The sequence below is a fragment of the Xiphophorus couchianus genome, chromosome 6 (genome assembly GCF_001444195.1).
Source record: "Xiphophorus couchianus chromosome 6, X_couchianus-1.0, whole genome shotgun sequence".
Lineage (NCBI taxonomy): Eukaryota > Metazoa > Chordata > Actinopteri > Cyprinodontiformes > Poeciliidae > Xiphophorus > Xiphophorus couchianus.
In genome coordinates this window covers 13,493,911-13,515,551 of record NC_040233.1, presented here as the reverse complement: position 1 = coordinate 13,515,551, position 21,641 = coordinate 13,493,911, and the positions used below count along the sequence as shown (strand labels likewise).

General features: G+C 37.8%; 1 protein-coding gene across 1 annotated transcript in view; it reads left to right on the top strand.

Moving 5' to 3' along the window:
• The first annotated feature begins 7,528 nt into the window (after positions 1 to 7,528).
• Positions 7,529 to 21,641, top strand: part of gpc1b (glypican 1b) — a 70,246-nt gene continuing 56,133 nt past the window's right edge. The window contains exons 1-2 of the mRNA XM_028020001.1: positions 7,529 to 7,649; positions 7,745 to 8,279. Coding sequence (XP_027875802.1) covers positions 8,120 to 8,279 — 160 coding nt within the window. The 5' untranslated portion in view covers positions 7,529 to 7,649; positions 7,745 to 8,119. The remainder of the gene's footprint in view (positions 7,650 to 7,744; positions 8,280 to 21,641) is intronic.

Sequence of the window (21,641 nt, the reverse complement as noted above, 5' to 3'; positions counted from 1 at the left end):
TACATGAGTGAGATTTGTATAAGAGCATTTTCTATACATAGTCCATGCTCAACCATGTGCATGTCCACAACAGACACAAAGTTACTGACGGCCCTGTGGACAAAACAAAAGACTAGATTGAGTGTGTCATTGGAATGTATTGTGCTTTAATAAGGCACAGCAGTGGGCCTGAACATTAGTCAATGGGGAAGTCAGGCTGTTAAGAAAACAGATTAACTGTCTCCACATGACAAAAGCCAGCTAAAGAAAAATGTGACCCTTCTAGCATGAGCCCCCATTCCAATTAGACCAGTGGGGTCGCTGTGGGTGTTACTGTAATTTGAGGTGTGATTAAGGAGGCTGAGAATTGAGTCATAGGCATGCCTGTGATTGTTTGTAGGTCTTTTTGCATGGATGTCACATATGTTCAAGGGTGGCCTGCATGTAGAGCAGAATTCTCTTTCAGGTTTGCTCTGTTTGTCATGCCACAGCCAGCTTTCTTTCCCATGTCCTGGAGATGGATGAGCACTGCTGTGAATGTTCCACGGGTCCTATGGGTGCCATTCCACTTTTTCAACTCCCTTTGCCTTTCTCTCTATAATAGCAGTTTAAACCTAAATATTATTTGATCATTATTTTTGCTTTGAATAGTTTTATCTATCCTCATAGCTTCTGAACAATGTGTTATAGTAGTTCCCATTTTAGTGATGGAGCATAAACCTTAAGTCAATCTTTTAATTGAATTGCTTAACTTGTTGAATACAGAGTTTGTATATGACTCAAGATAAATGAGTGTCATCGATTGGCTTGGATTATAGATTCAGTAGTGCAAGTCATTAACAAATTCTGCAGACTATGAATGAGTGGAAATCAATTATTTGGGCCTTTAGGGGCTTCATACTCATTATTATTGTGTAACCTCCACTTTTCATGCCTGAGTGATTTTGGACGCCTGTGATGACAAAAACTTTTCTTGCTGATTTGAATGTTCCTTAAATTCTCTTTAAACTTCATTTTTGAGTGAGTGAGTAGAAGTTAGACCTTCTTACATAACATAAAAAACCTTTATAAAAAGGTAGCATTTTATTCCATATGACTGAATTTGAACTATTGTGTCTCTTTTGTCTCTTTTCCTAAGTTATAAGTATTATCAATTATAAGCATCTTCCCCTTTGGGATCAATACAATATATTCTGTTCTATCCTACTCCTTTCTGTAGGGAGGCACTTTTCTAAAATCAAAGAAACATGTACCACAATAAAAATTCCTGCCACTTCTTTTGCTAGAAATCAAGTCCTAAAAGGAGAACTTCTCTATAAACTTGCAGTATTAGGACCACTGATGGAGACAAAGATCCTGTAAATGTAATGCAGTCAGTCATGTCATGTCACTCTGCCTGTGTGAATCACAAGCCAAGCAAAGGGGGTTTTCCATCAGCATCATCACACAGCTTTTTCTCATTTTTAACACAGCATTACAGCTTCATTTGGAATCCATCCATACTCAGGCTGTTCACAACTGACAGATTTATAGGTGAAATTTGTTTTACAGTTCACTTTATGTCACCATAAGAAGGAAGGGCTGAATGAACAATCCATCTAAATGGCAATTTCCAATTAGAAACGAATTAAAAAGCTCAGAAAACACCATTACACTTCTTCTGCTGTATTTCAACATCTGGTCTTTGAAAAAAGAAAAGTCAGTTTGTCAAAGTCAGTTTACTAAGGAGGGAAGAATTAGCACTGACACAGTTACTTTGTATCCAGTCATCAGATGCAGTCGGCAGTGATGCGTTCTACTTTTTCCTGACATCTCTCTCATTAAACTCAAATTGTGAAGACGAGAGAGCTAGTCATGTGATAAAGCGCCCTGTGTGCAGAGGAGGACTGAGGAATGCTGAAGGAATGTGTAGATAATCTTAAGTGTTAGTGGGAAAATAATGTCAGACTCCTCATAGGGGGCTGAGAACTGCACAGAGTTTCTGCCTCCCACTGTTCCCGGGGCCAGCGGGGAGGGAGGTGTTGCCAGCCTGAACAAAAATATGTCACAGAACTAAAAAGAAGCTAAGAGGAGTTTAAGTTAGTTTACCCCAGATCAGATTTGCTTGAATTACATTTTACAGAAGGTTTGGGATCAGTTTCAGAATTTCAGATTCACCTCTTCTTAAGGAAAAAAACATTACAAAACATTATTTCTGCATCTCCAAACCTTGAACTCAATAATTATGGGAATTGTAGTTAATCTACAAGTGTAAAGGGTTAGTTTGATTCAATGTCAGACTGTGAGGAAAAAAAAGGAGATCTGCAATATATATTGACCTGAATCTGGATACAACAGAAGATATCTAAGGGTTGCATGGATGGATGGATGTTCATACAGTGTGTAAATGTCAGACATAAAATATGCCAATTGAAATTAGGTAGGTTCTTTCTCTAAGTATGTGACAAAGTTTACAGTTAACTAGAAAAAAAAAAAGTATAATTTTTTTAATTTTTATTCAGCAATAACTTGCTTTCTCTCCCTTAAACTTTCTTCTTTTTCATTCTCCCCAGGCCATTCCTCATTATGTTATCTTCCTTCCTATCACGCCACCTCTTCCCAGCAAACCCTTAATGTTTTCCTCAATTATGGTATCTTTTTTCTAAAATGACATATGTCTTCCCTCTGCAAGTACTAGCAAGTATTCCTTTTTTCCTCAGATCACTTGTCTTTGGCAGCTGAGAGTGTCTTTTCTTGAAAGAGGAACATTTCCAATGCAACATAATGACAAAGGAAAATGGAACAGGAGCAGATGTCAAGAACTTTAATTTTTGCATAATAGCGTCAAAGATAAACATGAAGGTATGATGATAAATTCCTGTAGCACAAATACGAGAACGTGAAGAGGACATCATGGAGTTTTCCACACTATGGAAAAAAATATAAATGTAATGGACTGAATAACGTAGACAATGAACACATAAAGCAAATGATAGATCTGGTGAGTAATGTGTGGTACTTAAGCACTCCCGTGAATGTGCTGAACCCTGGCTAATGGTTGACATTAAAACCCAGAGCGGATGAAGAATCGATGGTATCTGGAAGAACATGGGATGAGACTGGCTTTAGGGAGAGGACACGATGATCTCCCTCTAAAGGCTGATTACATCTGTTGAAACAACACACTAATATTTACAGAGAAACTCTGAGGCTCAGCAGTGGAGCTTGTAGATTAGCCAGTTCTGCAGCATGCTCACTATATCACTTTTATTTTGTGGGGAAAATGAGTTTGTGCCTGAATATGTGTGTCTTCTATCAGATTGGACTGCACCAGACTCACTTTGATATCCACATAAAACTCATGAGTTTGATGAGAGCAGTCTGTGTTTGTCTACTGCAATGTTCCATAAAAACGATTTCAGCATGTTTCAATTAGAACCACTTTTGTCTTTGCATATATTTTGACCTTTAACAAAAATATGGATACCTATCGCTACCTAATATGCAGTACTTTGCAAAACATTTTGTATATATACAGGCCAATTCAATAAAATAGAATATTATTTAAAAGTCAATTTAAATCAATAGGCTCATTCGTAAAGTGAAGCACATTAAATGCACACAAACGGGTGTTTTCAATCCTGCATCTCTGTTAACTATGATGAAGTTTAACTTACAGATAATGAAATATAACTTTTAAGATTAAGACATTACATCACATTAAAAATACATTTTCATACAGAAATGTGGGCTTAATAAAAACATGTTTAACATGTGGTTAAAGGCTCATTTCAAAAGACCCTTTCAATCTAATAAATACAAAATAGAACAAAATAGAATAGATGCATCTTTTATTGTCCCTCAAACGTGGAAAATCAGGCGTAAAACCAGCAACAAATATAAAGGTGCAAACAAAAAAAGTTCTTAAATTGTTAAAAGCAGCATATGAAAACAAGATTAACAATAATCATAGTAATATACTGTACAAGACTTTAAAAAAATATTGTGCAGTTATTAGAAATAGACATATCAGGTTCTCGTCCCAAAGGATGTGCAACTGAGTTGGATCACATTTTCAAAACTGTACATAATATGCATGAGCATTGACCAGTACAAAATAAAAAATATATATATACAGACTATTTACAATACAGCATATCAGTGCAGCAAAACAAATGTGCAACAACAGCGGACATTTTATTTCAACATGAGTAAAAAGAATAGGTGATTCCACCAGCATGAATATACGTAAACACTTTGTTTTTGTTGGGACCAGTGATGGTTACAAAGTCTAAAAGCTGCTAAAAAGGATCTGCAGTAACACTCATTTCTGCATTTAGGATGCAGCAGTTTGTTATTGAAGGAGCTGTCCAGTTCAGTAGCAGTTTGAACTGGAATGAGAGGTGGAAGATATTGTTCATCAGAGATGTTATTTTAGCCGGGAGGAACCTGAGCCTTAATAAACTCATAGTGGATTTAACCCTGTTTTTAACTTCATCCATCTTTCCATCAATTCTGTCCCTGATAAATAATAGCATCACCAGAGCAGAATGATGCCACCATAAATTTTCACTGTTGGTATAGTGTCTTTATGACCTGTGTTATTTCAGTTTTGGAGCACCTGTTTACAGATGATTTTTTGTGTCCACTACAAAACTTGTGGCACTCTGCAAAAAGGCCACCGTATTTATTTATTTATTTATTTATTTTAACAGTGGCTGCTTTGGGCTACATTTCCATAAAGATTATGTTTGTTTATTCAGGTGACTTGGTTCCATTGGATTTTTGTTTAAGGGTATCAGAGTAAAGGGGGATGAATACAAATACCATCCTCATTTGTTGGCAATAACATTTTGAAAACATTGCATTCTGCTTTTCTTGCCATCTTATAAGTTGTATAGCTAAGGGAGACAGTGGCTCATGAATGAATGGGTGAATGAGTGTTTGCAATATAAAATGCTTTGGAATTCTTGGCCTTAGTAAAGCGCAATGCAAATTTAAGCCGTTTACCATTTTTTTTTTGCTATTGATTTTGTGTTAAAAGACAAGAACAAATAATGTCTTATGGGGAATCATATTTTTCTCTGAACATGTTCGCTGCGTACTTACTATGCAATAGGAACTGAGCATGCATGTAATTTTCACTGAAAACCTCACCATGCCCTAAAAATGCTTACCACATAATTATTGCACATGTACAATAAACTGACTGTTGCTTATTTATGGCCTCTCACCCAGCACTCCTCTCTGTCTTTGCTACCATTCTGCTGGTCTGCTTGACTTCCCCCTGCATCCTGCTCCTCATTAGGAAGCCTTTCATGGTCACAGGCAATAAAACTTCAATGAGAAGCAGTCGGAAGAAAACATGGCTGCTCTGTGGCTTTATTGAGCATTAATTATATAATCTCCATACCAGACAGTAGAGGGCCAATCAGTCCTTCAACAGCAGAGCCGACCTATGACCACATGTGGAACACAGTCAGACACATAAACTCAGGTTTCACAAACCAAATGCTGCTGAGAAAAACATAAAGGTGCACATGTGTCATGCATACACAGATCTATCTGCAAAACAGGGTAATGTCTTATCACACACATGGGTTGAGTCCACTTATTCTGGTAGCCACTCGCCACGTGTTCTTAATACAGTTCAGTTTCTGTCATAGCAGAAAGAAAAGCAAGGCAAGCTAGGTTTTTTTGTCTTTGTTAATTCTTTGTCACAGCTACATATTTCAATATTGGAAAGCTGCTGTGTGGGTGTATTGCCAGCTTTGCCCCCGCTCCTCCATTACACACACAAAAACACACCCCTTCACAAACAGAGGCCGTAAATGATGAAGACACTTGACATTCCCAAATGAATGTATAATTCATTCATTCATTTCAGAGCTGTAATAATAGGATGCAAGAATGGCCATTTGTCAGCTACTGATATGTGAGTTACTCTCCTTGTTATTTTAGCAAGCAGTCAAGAGGAAAAAGCTAATTGTAGTGTAGCATTTTTAAATGTATTTGTAAACAATATCTGACTTTGGAAATGGAAGAATTTGAGGACAGGAAATGGCTGGGTTTACCAAAAGGTTTTCTTCTTGACTGTCATTCTTTTCTCTCTTCGTGACTGTCCTTCATTCCAAGCTCAGCAGTTTAACCCCGCCCTCAACCCCCACCAGTACCATACTAGTGGGATCTTACTTACTTAAAAAAAGCAATCGTTACTACTTTTTTTTTTTTCGCAAAAAGGTGATGCCATTCAAAACAGACTAATCAAATTTCACAGCCCAGTGAGTGGAATAACAGTATAACATTTTAAACTGAGGGAAAAGTATGTGTGCTGCTATCATAAACCTATGTCATAAGTTCACAGAGTCACACTAGATTTACTTGCACAAATAAGCTGAAGTTAATGCCCCTATTAACAGTGTTATAAATGCAAACTGTGTGTGAAATTCCTGTAAATATGATGAAGCTACACACCAAAACCAACTGGGTCAAAATACACAATTTGTGTTATGTTACAAACTGGGTTATGGGTTTGAACACATGTCAGGTGCAAGAAAATAACTCAGTCTGGATTACTAAATAATCACTGATTGAAATAATAATATTTCTATTGAAAATAATAAATTGTAAAGGGATTTAGAGACAGGGTGTACACAGGTCAGGTTGCAAATTTCTGCACAGGGAGCCACAGAGGCACCTGACACCTGAATGATTTTTATTTTCACCTAACAAACAGAATTAAACTTACTGGTCTGACTTTGCTTTCAGATCAATCAATAATCAGTAAAAAAAAAATAAATAGTTCATAACAAAATAAATGTTGTGTATCTTAAAAACAACAGCAACTATAAAGGTGATTTGATTTCCTACCTGCAGGATTGATAGATGGATGGGCGAACAGATAAACCGATAAATAAGCAATTTCACCACACAGCCAAAACCAGCAATGAAAAATACACAACTACACACATTTAAGTTTAAATAAAGCTACTGAGTCGGTTTTGGGGTGTTTTTTTCTTTGACATCTAAGGAATTTAAAATTAGCAGAGAGACCATATTGTCCTCATTGTGGTGTTTACCCAGATTTAGGAGGTAAGCATAAGGAAACTGTGCATAATGAAGGCATTCATTTGGTGACAGGTAACCTGGAAGCAGCCTAAAACAGATGCTGATTTGTTGGACATGAATTGCGTCTTGTAGAGTGATGCCTTCTCAGAGGAGGGTATCCAGTACTGTGAATTGAAAGGAACCAGCCTACAGTTCATGTGTGACACCTGGCTGACGGCGAGCAAGCCCGGCCAGCAAGTACACATTCCTTACGTGATGAGACCCACACAGCATTTTCCTCTCCTGGGAACCAGGTATGTTTACACTCTTATACAAATCAGTGTGCCGCAATAACGAGAAGACACTTTCCAAACTATTGAGGCGTGGTAGCTTAAAATTTGGATAAAAAATTTAAATCAAAAAAGCAAGACTGTGTCAGAAAGCAACAAGAAATAGCTGGAGTTGCTTTAAAGCTCTGTTTCCCTTTCATCCTCCTCTTTCTGTCTGCCTGCTTCTCCCCGCCTCCCTCCCTTTTCCACAGAGTGGCAGCGCTGGCACATCATCGTCCAGAAAAGCCTGAGCTGCGGTATCTGCCGGTGTGTGCACCTCTGTACTCGGATTCCTCACGTTAAAGCCGGGCAGGCGTGAGTCAACACAACGCTTATTTCTGGCGTGACTTAAAATAGCGTATTTCAGCCGGGTAACCTAATTCTTGCATCTCTTGCTTGTCTCTCTTTAGGTCAGCCAAAAGCTCCACGGGCAGCTGAGTGAGACCGGGGATCTTTACAGAATAACCTTTCAGCAAAAGAAAATTTTATATTTTGGGAGAAAATAATAAGCGTCTGCCCTGGCTGCGCTGGCGTAAGTGGATTAAAGAAGAGACGGGACATCTGGGCTGAGAGGTATTGCTCCTGTGCCGCGCAGTAGCGCGCACAGAACAGCCACAGAAGCTGCAGACGCACTGAAAGAGTATAAGGGAGAAGGAAGGTGGAGGATATTTTACGCACCACAGCACCAGCCCTGAATTCGTTGTACTTTCAGCTATATACTAAGTCGTTTAGTTGTCGCTTGGATTTCCTCCAGACCAAGTCCAAAGCCACACTGATCAGCAAGAATGGATTTCTTCATCCTGGCGGCTCTGGCGCTGTGCTCTCTCACAGCGCCAGCCTTTGGGGACAAAGGGTCCAGCAAAGCCCGGACTTGTTCGGACATTCAACGGTTTTACGGCGGAAAGGGATTCAACCAGGATGGTGTCCCACAGTTTGAAATGTCAGGTAAGCTCCTTCAGAATGTTTTCATTTTGGAAGCTAAGCTGCATTTCATTATATGTGCGTTATTTTCCCATGTATACAAAAATGTACACAAATTAGATACAAATAAACTTTGTATCTAGTTTAAAAAAACCCCAAAAAAACAACTACTAATGTGAGCATCATGTTCAAAGGGAAAACGAAGAAATGTAAAGTATTTTCTTATTTATTGTTTGCATGAGAGTACAAGGAAAGAATCTATCTTTACACCTCTTAAATCTGTTGTCACACTCATTTGATGTCACATGGCAGTGTAAAGTAGAGGAGAGATGGCTTCAGGCTCTGTAGATGAAACACTGCTTTGAAAAGTTATTGAGACAGAGCAGAGGCACCATAGGAAATAAGTTTGTTTGATCCCTGATTTTTTTTAAAAACCCTGCAAAATCTTTTGTTCGCTTAACACAAAGCATAGATGTTGTGCCTTGCTTTCTGTGTGTCTTTAAAATAGTTATTTTTTACTGAGGTTCTCTTCTAGACGATATTCTCAAACCTGACCTCTTCTTCAATATGTTCTGATATGACAGGGAGGCCAACCTTGTAAGCTATCAGACACTTAACCCAGTGCTGTGAATGTGCAGATATATTGTTTCTCACTGTGTCATCCATTGACCTGATGTCAGTCACAAGCCCCCTGTTTGCAGGTTGTACGATTGCAGCTTTGCCTCCTTTGGAATTCAGTGGTTCTTCAAATAACACACACACACACACGTGCAGTTTACAGCAGGTTTCTGCAGCTACAATATCCATCACATGATCAGACTAGAAAGTTAACCTTTGGGACATTCATATGTACACAGCTACTTCATAAAGAAGGGGTTGTGAAAGTTTTTATAGCAATTTCCATCACAGTAAAAATGGGAAATTTTACTTTTTCACCATGTTTTACATATTAATAGAAAAGAAAGAACTTGAACCTATTTTTAGGTTGAGATTTGTACATTTTAATTTGGAAAAATGAACACAGCGGCCCCTACAAGTTGACAATTTGTGGGACAGTCAGAAGACTCAAACTCTTGCCTCAAAACCAAATATAATTATCTTGCTTAAAGTAGCTATAGCCAGAGTGAAAGTATTTATTTGCACACTTGTACACTTTTTAAGTCTAGTAGTTTTTTTAAGTTTAAGCTGTTTTAGTGAGCATGTTACAGTTTTTTAAGACAGTTTGCAATGAGAAAAATTGTATTACCTTGTATTGCTAGTAATTGTTAGTTTGATCACTGGGCACATTAGCAACCTACCCTGGTTTCCAGGAATTAGCTAGTTAGCTAGCTAGCTATGTAGCTAGCTAGGTAGACAGACAGACAGGTAGGTAGGTAATTTTATTGTGTGCAATATTGGAAATGCTAAGGAATACGTATATCTTACTTACAATGACTGGTACATATCTGGCCATTGATTTTTTTAAATTTTATTTTACCTTTTTTTCCCATGAAAGAAATCCATTGAGGTTATTAGTCATTCTCAAAAACGTTATGACTTCAGAGGGTGACAATAGACACAATCTGTACTGAGATTCTCATATTATGATAACCTTAAGTAAAAACATCATGGCTTTGTGGTATTACCTTATTTATACAATTTTCTTTTGTAAAAATCCTAATCACATTTAATTGATTTTATTTGGAACGACAACACAACAAATATTCCCAAAGCTGCTAAAACAATAGGTATCTATATAATTTTAAAATTATTTATAGACCTGAGCAACAAAACAAACAAACAAACAAACAAAAGAACAAAAGGCTAGTTCTCAAAATAACATTTTTGAGCGTAATCTTATGACATTTTGTTGTTCTACTCTTGTGGATAAAAGAGGACAGGTCGCAGTAGTATTTTGAATATTTAAAACAAAAAACAAATAATTATTGATGTAGACTAATGTAAAATGCTTATATCATTGTAAGCATTTCAGTCATTTTATCCAACCCTACAATTTAATATAAATGCTGACTAAGTGAATCTAATGTGATGAGACACTGTTCTTCCACATTATTATATATCACAAGTACCAGTTGCAAGGGCTAATAACTAGCAGAAGAATTGCCTAATTTACTTGACTGACCACATTGACGAAGTCCTTTCAAAAACCAGCATCAATCAGTAAGTTTAGGGTCAACACTTTCTTTTTTGCAAAAAAAAAAAGGGGGGGGTTTGTTACTATGAGTACTTACATAATTAGAGAACTGCAGGGAAAATTGTTTTCTGTTCTCATTGCTACTTGGCTCTTAATCAGAAATAACATCAGTTATTCATTGGTTGTAGCCTGGCACAATAAACACCTTGTAAAAAATGGAAGGTTTAATTTTATGCTTACAGATTGCAAGCCAAGTCAACAGTGTAGATAATCCCTGACATCTGCGGAGGCTATTTCCCACTGTGACACCATTGCTTGATCAACTTAATGTATTGACTGAGTCTGATTCAAGGTCACATGTTAACTGCATCTGCCAGATTCAGTCTTGGCTGGGAGGAAGATGTGAGATGACTGGTCTTCAACTCTGAAAGGGATTTCCAGTTAAACTATTTAAATAGCCACTGGACTGCTCAGTCCCGAATATGGAAACTATTACTTCATGAGGCCATTAACTTTTTCCTTTACTGTCACAAAGTGTCCATAATAAAACACTTTTAAGATGTTAAGATTCGTGATTTAGAGTTATCTGTTTTATTTTCTTTGATTAACCAAAATTTCTTTTACTCACAGTAACTTATAGCAAAATATAAAAGTAGAAAATATTCAGCATCACAACATCATACCCCAGTCTTTGGTTAATTATGTTCCGTAAGTGACAGGAAACAATTTCAGATATTGCTTCCACAGTGATACGCCTCATAAAGCATTGTTGATAGCCCCCTTATTTCTAAGTAATTTCCCCCTGGAGAGGTCCCACAGAAGAAAGCTGTTGAGTTAAGGATAAGCTGTTTATTATCATTGTGTTGAAGCAATGTTTACTGGCCCATTGCAGCATTATAAGCCCACTGCTTTAAAAAATGAAAAACATGTTCACAGGGAATAAAGTAAACCGATGGATGCTTTTAGAATGAACGTGATGATTCGACTGCGGAAAGTGTAATCAGTTCGGGAAACAGATTTTTTTGTCACTGTTTACCAAAAATGGAAGATTGATTTCCATTATAGTCATTCGTCTCCTCCTTGTGCTGCCCCCTCCCTGTCCCACCCCATCATTACAGTCTTGATGACTTATCTTTTTGTCTTTCAGGGGATGACATTTTTCATCTCTATGTGTCTCTCTCTCATCGGCTCTTAAAGAGAGAGGCGTCTGTGGGTCTTTGAAAGCAGCTGGCAGCCAATGAGTGTTAGATCCTCAATGTCACATAGGCTAGTACAAAGAGGCAAGCTGTGTGAGACATCTGCAGGAAGGCTGGTAACATTTTGGCATTGATTTTTCCCATGCTGTATTTTTGTTGTTGCTGATTGCTGGTTGCTACATACTGACTGAGTTGTGTGATGCTATGGAGTGTCATCTGTAACCAGTGTTTAGATAATGACAGTGTTGCTGCTGCTCCCCAGCCCTGTAAGGGAGAACTAGTTGCTAAGGACTGGTTTGTGGCTTTAAATATATACTGATCAGTATACCAACCCACTGTGAGAAGTATGGGAATGTTTTGAACTCAGTGGTTCTCTGAAATTTAGACTTTGAAATGTATAATATATACTCTTGATGCTAAAAGAGCTGGTTTTGACTATTTAACTCATTTGTTAAAATACTTACCTGCAAAATGTTCTTTTCAGGTAATCTTTTGACTTGCTAGGTTACTACTAATTAAGTGTTAAGCAAATATGCTGCCTGAGAGACATCTTGGACAATGAAAACTAGGATGAACAATTACATATAACCGTTTCTCCCTTTATTGTACAATAATTTACCCATTACTGTATGTCTTTATGTACATGTGATTAAAGCAATTAGTTCCATTTTGAAAGCTGTACCCGCATGCTAAGAGAGTAAATGTACAGAGATTTTTCTCTCACTAGTGTAATTGGCCTAGCTTAAAAGCAATCAGTGACAATTGTAATTTGTTGAGATAACAAATATACATTCAGAAATATATTTGTGGACCAACAGAGCACATACTTTGTAACAAAATAATCTATGAAGATTGTTCTTTTTGTCCTTTTACAAAGTAAACTTGCTAGCTCGCTAAAACCTTGAATTTAAATGTTAAACAATTTAAAACCTTTTAATTTATCAATGCTGAAACCGTTAATTTAAATTTAAAAGCATTGAGATCTTGATAAACAAATGTTACAATTCTAGATTAGACTGTGTTAAAATCTTAACATTTATGGGGGGCCCTAAAGATCCCTAAGCTGCTCCTGAGTTCATTAATGTGGTCAGCATTACGTCGTGTCTTAAGATCCACTGGCTGATTACTTACTTGAGATTGAGCAAAAGTGCAAACAATTGATATTTATTTTAATCATATTTTTTGATTTGTTGTTTTTAAGACTGCAGTTTTGTGTTTGAGCTTTATCATCATTGTCTTCCAGTAACATAATTATCCAGTAATATTTTTCCATTTCCTATGAACTTAAAATTTTTTATACCAAAAATAGGGTGGCCTACTGGTTGTCTGCCCTGGCAGCCCGACCACCGAGCTTAACAAGTTTTCTGGGGGAAACCCTGAGGTATAAATAACAAAACATATAATGAAAAATGTTTCAAGCCTTCAAGCCAAATGTTGCATTTGGCTTACATTTGGCTTCCCAAGTGTAAGCCAAGTGCAACATTTCAAGATAAGAACCTCATACCAACTGTGTACTGAGGTGGAAGTCATGAATTGGGGATGCCTTGCTACTGCAGAAGGACCTGACCAACTAACCATCAGATAATCCACAATAAGTTCTATGGTGTATACGAGGAAGCTTGAGGAAAATTTTTGAATTTCTGTAAAAGATTAAAGCTGAATAGAACCCTGTAACCTGACAAAGACCAAAAGCATACCAGCAAATCCACCAAGGACTGGTTGAAAGTAAAACAGGAAAAGTCTTGTGCAGAGTCAAAGCCCAGATCGTTATCCTTTTGAGATGCAGTGGGGTGACTGGAGACTGAATGTTCTTTCAATGAACCCCCTTAAGCATCTCACAATTGAAAGTTTTGAGTGGGGCAAGCACTCCTCAAACTGACTTCAGAAACTGCGAGATGGCTACAAGGACCATCTCTCTTTATTTCGGTAAAATGGGGAAACACTAACTATGTGGGAGTAGGATGTTTTAACATTTTCCTCTGCTAGAAAAGCATTTTTATTCACATATTTCATTTATGGAGAAAAACAAGGTTAGGTTTTGTTCAGTGCAATTAAATCTTGTTTTCCCCAATATGTGAAAATTTCTTTTGTAATTGCTTATTTAATGAGGTGTCCAAATTATTTCACATGACTGATAAATAACCCTGCGTTGCTTTTAAAATGTGTGTGTCTAATGTCAGCTCAGGTAGAAAACAACCTGACAGATTGAAAACAAATTATTTTTAAGTAAAATAATTCCCTATGTGTTGGGTTGCTAAGGACATTAAATTAGTTTTTGGACTCTAAAATACGTTTGTGAGACTTAAAGTTTTGTTAAAGTCTCATTCTCATAAATCAAATATATATTGTCTTCTGTGTTGAATAACATCTTCACGATGTTTGCAATGCAATAGCTATCTGTATCAGTTTGATCTTATCATGCTTACTGTTTACCTTTGTTTGGGATTGACATATTTCATTTAAGTTACTTAAAAATGACAATGTTTTAGCTGAAAAAACAACTTCTTACCTGTTCTCTGTTGGAAAATGAAACATTTTAATATTTTATTGCAAATATTTTTTTTTATAAGTATCTTAGAGGTTAATAATTATCAGGATAGAGCAAATACTATTTAGGATTTAGAGGGAAAGGACAAACAAAAAAAATAATTTGATGAACTAGACTACATTCATTTTATAAGCTTTGAGGCTCTGTCTTTAAACTATGCATTGAAAAAAAATCCCTAATTGATCACTCTTAATTACACATAAATGGAACTCATTAACAGCTTTCAAGATATGAAGGCCAAAGCTTATTTGAAGGTTAATGTAAGCAAAAATCTCTGTGCTTCTGTTAGTCCACCCCTCTTAGACAGATTAAAGCCAAAGCAACAGTTGTTTCTGTATCTCAGTCTGCAGGCCCATAACTCTGCTGTGGTTTAATGAGTGTCAATTCCTGCATCTGGGAGCCTGTCTGCGCTTGTTCTTGTGTGTGTGTGTGTGTGGGGGGTGGGGTGTGGGGGGGGGGGGGGGTGCGTGTGTGTGTGGCTGAATATACTGAAGTTGTTAAAATGCTGAAGTCAGTGAGAAGGCTCCTGATGCATTAAGCTATAATGGGCTGCAGGGAGCATGAAACAGACCACATGTGTTTGATGTTCACTAAGGAGAAAGAAACAGGGCAGATGGACTGCTGACTTGACTTAGGCTGACTTGGTTTTGTGCTCCCTTTTTTGCCGCGTTGGCAGTCTATAACAACAAAGAGGACAAGTCCTAAGTATCAAATATTCTTTGTAAAGTAACTTTACTTAAGAAAAATGTTCTGTCTCATTGAATATATCTTTACTGTTGGACCTTTTGGAAACGTGGACATCTGCAACACCGTTTGTTTGGACATGTTTCTTTGAAGCTTCCTTCAAGTCCAGATATTTTGCGAACAAGTACCAACAAACCTGTAGAGGCAGTATTTAATGTTTTTCAAAGTACTTTTAACTCACTTTTGGTCACTGTAGGTTTCCATTTTCTCTGTTCACCCTTGTCCCTAATGGGGTCGGGAGGGTTGCTGGTGCCCATCTCCAGCTACGTTCCGGGCGAGAGGCGGGGTACACCCTGGACAGGTCGCCAGTCTGTCGCAGGGCAACACAGAGACATACAGGACAAACAACCATGCACACACACACTCACACCTAGGGAGAATTTAGAGAAACCAATTGACCTGACAGTCATGTTTTTGGACTGTGGGAGGAAGCCGGAGTACCCGGAGAGAACCCACGCACGCACAGGGAGAACATGCAAACTCCATGCAGAAAGACCCCGGCCGGGAATCGAACCCAGGACCTTCTTGCTGCAAGGCAACAGTGCTACCAACTGCGCCACTGTGCAGCCCGGTCACTGTAGGTTTCATAAGTAAAATTGAAGTTTATTCATATTGAAGAAGAAAGTCTTATTTTATTTAACTGTGAAATGAAAGCCTCATGACAAAGTTGGTGTGTTGACAATAAATCCAGTTCTTAGGAAAAGATAATACACAATATACAAAATTGGTTCAGCAGAATTAGACTAGATTTTAGGCATAGTTTTAGTAAGCTAAGCATCCATATTGTTTTGTGCATAGAAACTGGGCAATTACTTTACAGATCAAAGACTATACTTTAGACAATCTATAACTGATAAAAAGTAATTGAATGTACAGATTTCACTTTACCAAAAAGAGAGGATTTTATGCTTATGACAATGCATAAACTGTCAATGAACTGTGAAATGCCAAAACATTCATTCAGATTGCTTTTTTCACAAGGAAAATAAGGGTTTAGTAAATTCTAAAATGTATGTTAAAGAATCTCCATCCATTTATCCTCCTATCCATCCTTATCTGATCTTGCAAGATCAGATTGCAAGTGGTAACAGAATAAAAAAAGGATGAATGGATACATTTCTCTCCAGCTCATAACAGGGGAACTTGAGGCAAACCTAGGACAAAGAGAAAAATGGTCCCCGCTGGAAAATTAAGAGTCTGCCCTGGGGTTTCCTACATCTGGCATGTGCTCAGAATGTCTTGGAAGCTGGGCGCCCAAGAGGCATCTTGATCAGCCTGAACCACCTCAGCTGCTCTATTCTGAGCTTCCCCTGTATGACAGAACTCCTCGTTGTATCTCCAAGGGTAAAAGCAGCCACAATCGCTGCAAAAAATCAGAAAGTCTTTTGATAGCAATATTACTGCTAAATATGTCAAAACTTATATCTTTTGTGATAAATCAACATTTTCCCTACTCTTGTCTTTCCCATTTGTGGTTCCAACACTTTCTGTGACATTTAACATTTTGGACTCTATCAAAGGTGTCAGATATAGACACAAGGGGGGGCAGATAGATATAAAATTCTGAATATTACTTTAGCATGCATAGTGTGAACTCATGAGACATGGAACATACAGTATTAGCCATCGATTCTTCCATTCCAAACAGTCCTTTGCAGTATTAATGTTGTGTGCTCTGTTATTGGGATAACAATATATTTGCATTATATTCTTTCAGCAGTACCAGCCAACCTATGGAAGAGACTAATTTCAGATGCTTGTGTGACTGATGTAGTTTGTGCTGTCACAGTGCATATCTCATGACCATAGGTGAGGATTGGATGATAGATTGACCGGTAAATTGAGAGCTTCACTTTTTGGCTCAGCTCTTCCTATAAAAGACAAATCTGATGATGCAGTTTTATTTAATAAAAACTTTGAAATACTCCTTTTGTGTGGCACCAATCGGAAGCACTGATGCCGATGCCAGCATTAGTGAATAATTTGAGGTTTGGTGGTCACCTTATTCTCAGACGTTGGTACCGCATGTGTCTTACTGGGTACTAAAAATGGTACTTGAGATAAAATAGTAATGGAGGCCTCTTCAACTGCCAACAAGCCCAACAAGCTTGTTGGGTTGTTGTGCTATAAGCAGGCCTTCAAAACATGCACAAACTATTTCATTTCTTACTTCAAAATATTAGTTTCAAACATAGATTCAACAAGGGAACAAGTTTCAAGGACTAACCTTCATATCTGATTGAATAAATAGAGGTCGATGGGACCAGCTTCTCTTTGACAAGAAATATCTTTTCATATCACAACATTTCGTCAAACTCCTTGTGCGCAATGCTCTACCTTGACATGTACCTGCTGCTCGTATTCTGTACAGCTTTTCACATCAATTTCACTCTCTGCTCTGGCCTCTTTTCTCTTGGGTTCCTCTTGTCTTTTGCTCCATGTCACTTCACTAATATGAGAGCGAGGGTTCACACACAGAGCTCTCCCTCTGCAAGAACACACAGAAGCAGTAGACACAAAGATGACAGCAAAGGCCAGTTTCATATTTATGGCTGCACAGGGGTTGTCAGTGTCATTCCAGCTTGTGTGTGTGCTTGTTTTTTTTCCCTCATTGGGATGTTTCTGGGTAAAAAGAAAGACTTTTTCAGGCAATCATTCTCCTTCTTAAGGCTGAAGATGAAGTAACCGAATCCAAGTTAAAGGGGTTAGATGCCAGGAAACTGATTAAGGTTAGGTAATGGAGAATAAATGGAAGTCGGCGCAACCTTTAATGGGAGGACATGTTTGCGTGTGTAGGCGGGGGTGGGCGTGTGTGTGTTTCCATTTGAGGGCTGTTGTGTTGGTGTATAATACCTCATTTCACTTAAGGTGAATTGGCCATGTCAAAAGGAGAATTATTACTTTGTTACTGGAAGGTCCTTTTTTGTCTTTTTTCTATGTGTTTGTGAGTGTAGGACACTTCAGATGTGACTACATGTGTGTGTTGTGGTGCGTGCATGTGTGTGCAGAACAGATGTTTGAACTCTGTATGACTTCTAGACTAAAGCAAAGTCAATGCTATGAAATAGTTTGCTGCCTAATTGCTGACATTGTATGAAGATTTTGCAGTTTTCTGGTAGCCGGCATATTTTTTGGCCTTCATTCAGCATGTAAATGCCTATGTGTACCACATTAAGCTGCTGCATGCCTTGTCACCACCAGCTGTGCTCTCTGTGGACTAGGTAGGTATTTGAATTGACAAGTAACAAGCAGCATCTCACAGCATGAGCATCCTTTTTTCCACAGCTACTTCTACTGTTTGTGCCTTGCTGCTTGATAAATGGTGTAGATCCAAACCAAGATGGCACCGAGCATTTCAAGTGAGAGCGCGCAGTATGTATTCTACATAGTGACACACCCTAAACCAATACACACGTATGGACTGTCTGCAGCTGTGCAATGTTCATTTGGAGAGTTTCGGTCCTAAATAAGACCCATGCCAGGGAAAATCTTTTGGCTGTAGCATTATAGTGACAAACACACACATACTTGTTTGTCTATTCTTTAGAGAAAACTGTTTTTGGAAAGGGTTTGTTAATGATTCTCAAAAAAGTGGCAAATATGTAATATGTCTTTCGCAATTAGTTGTAGGATTTTGTCAATAACTCAGTTAAAAACAATTAATTTTTTTCTGCAGCTTACTTAAGAAAAGTGGACTAAGAGCCTTAAAATGGTCCTGGAAATCATGTGTCTTCCATATTCTACTTATGGGAGACATAAATAAAATATGGAGGCAATACAAGGCACTTTGTATCGTCTTGCTGTTGAAAACGTGCTACATACCGTAATTTCCGGACTATAAGCCACGACTTTTGCCTCACGCTTTCAACTCTGCGGCTTATACAATGATGCGGCTAATTTATGCATTCTTTTCTAACGGCCGCCAAGGGCGCTCGAGCATAAAAGGTAAGAGTGAGACAGGCGGAATATATGTGTTGAGGAAGACGCAAGTTTAATGTAACTTCGGGTAACTTCGTTTTGAAAAGCCGGTCTGCTGCATGAAGGAGAGGACAGCACAAGCTCAGGAGTGAATTTGCCTCAGGATGAGAGTGACACTGATAGACAACAAAAGAGACACTTACAGAGTGTGTGGCGAAGGATATCTGACGCTATTTCAATCCGACACTGAAGAGGAAGACTTCCATGGTTTCAGTGCACAGGAGGATGATGAAGACGGCTCTCAGTGACTTTTACTGGTATGTTTATTTTAACCAGCACTTTTAGCGCTGTGCTACCATGTTGCTGCTGTGTTACTGCCGTGTCACAGGCACCATTTGGAAATAAAAGCTAAGGTATATTATTAAAACTTTGAAAACTCTTTCTGTGTACCGTCTTTCTTTGTAAATGTTCAATGTAGGCACATGCGGCTTATAGACAGGTGTGGCTTATGTATGTACAAAATGGTTTTTCCTTTAAAAATGTACTGGGTGCAGCTTATAATCAGGTGCGCTCTACAGTCTGGAAATTGCGGTAAATAAAGTTGCCTTTACCTTTAAAAGAATCTACTTAAAAGAATTTTAAGTACTTTAACTTGAGCCTTCAAGTTCTCATACTTCAAGGCTAGTTATAGAGGTGAGGTTGTCCAAGACCAGTGCTTGAGAGCTACTACCCTACAGCTATTAGGTACATTCCTATCCAGCACACCTGACTTAAATGAGTGGCTCATTGTCAGGCCTCTGCAGAACTGAGTGACATGCTGATGACAGAATTCAGCCATTTGATTCAGATGTGTTGAGGCCATCTTGCCTTGAGTTTCCCAGAAGTTTAGTTTGTAAATCTCTGTCTTTCAGTTCAGGTCCCAAATTCAAATTCATTTTATGAAACACTGTGATATTTATTTTTCCCTTCACTTTATTGGGAGAATTTTAAAGACGGTGTCAGCTTTTTTTGTACACCCAATAATACTGTCTTTGAGTGAGGAATCTTTTTGCCATGTAGTAGTTATGACTACAATGTAAGTCCTACCTAGTAACATGTTACTAGGTAGAAGAGTAACTTGAAACAGTTTTTATTATAAGGGTACGTTTATTGTAGTTGTACTTGCTGCAGATGGGAGCTGACTCTTCCAACATGTTATATGCTCCCAGAAAACTTTACAGCCTTTAACATGTTTAACAGAGTCTGTTTTTTTAACTCAGCATAAATTCTAGCTAATTTAAAAAGGAATAAATTTCACTGTAAAGTAATTACAGGTATAAAAGTACAGCTTGACCGAGGTTGAAGAAAGTAGGTGCTCAAAGACGAACATTTCTTAAAATACACAGATATTCTACAATATAAAGTTTTATGGCGTGTTCACATGAGGATATAAATGTCAAGAAGAAATATTTGTTTTCAATTTCTCAAGATTTGGCTTTTAAAATAGCTCCAATGCTGCATGTTTCTCCACCTCTTCTCTGATGTCACACTTCATAATGTTTCATAATGTATTTCATGCTGTTTTTATATTTGAGCTCCTTTGCCATCTTTTCCTCAGCTCAACCAAATCTACGGTTCTTTGTTTCTGTTTAACTGGTCATTTAATTCAACTGTCATATTTTAGCTGTCAGGCATTAGTCTCTACACAAGTAGATTATTATTGCTTTTTTCACTTGGCATTCATAATTTCTAGGAGATTCACTCTCATCCAGATAAACCATTTTGTAAGCGGTTTGGTTATCAGTTCCTCTGTTTGCCACTTTGTTAGAGACTTTTCTCTCATATGAGACTTTTAATCCCTCAATTTCTCTCTTCCTTATTTTCCCTTATCTGCAGCTGCAGAGAACATTGCAAATTCATTTATTTTCATTGCAAATATAGTAAATGCACACAGATGCTCTTCAAAAACATTTTTTCTCTGTTACTCATTTAAAACTTTAAGAACAGCCCATTATTCTGATTTTATTTTACTGAATAAAACCAGCATGGACTTTACAGTCATGCACAATATTGCAATAAGTTGAAAATTATGCATGGCAATCTGGAATAAGACATAATTATAGCTAAGAACTCCTCTGCCTATCAAGTTTGATGTAGGAATTTTTGTGTGAATGTGATTTGTATGTCATGTTTTTATAAAAGTCTGTTGAATCTAAACAGTTTTGTAGCATTCTTATAGTTTTAGCCAACCACCTCAAAGAGAGCTTCTTTTACTCTTGGTTTGAATGTAATTACAGTATTCCTTTGCCACGTAGTGGCTTAACAAGCCTACTTCTTTCAGGTCTTAGAACTCTGCACAGCATGAGTGCCTCTCTGTCCTTTACATTTTTGAGACAGCTTCTGTATAATTGTGTTACACTTTAAATGTTCTTGCTCCTTCCAGGTTTTTGTAGCAAGCAGAATAACCAAGTGAATACTTTGAGCTATGCACTAGTGTCTTTTCATTTCCCTCTTTCTGTGTGTGGTTCATCGTCTTTCTTCCACTTCCCCCAACTAGTCTATAGTTGGATTTTTTTTTTTTTTTTGGTCTTTCTATGGAAGCACATTTTTCTGTAATTAGATAGTGAGATCTAGGTTTATGACATCATTTCTCAAGGGTTATTTAGGGCTAAGGTTATTTAGGTCTAAGGAAGGCCCCCACAGTTGATGGTGGTTTGCTGATTTGGCTTGACCTGCTTTTTACTTATGGAGATAAATGGAAGTGCGGGAGTGACCAGACGATTACCGAGGCCTCAAAAGCAGAGGGTCTTGGGAAAAATGGCTCTCATAATTATGGAGGGGAATCTGTAATTACTGTCAGTTGTCAT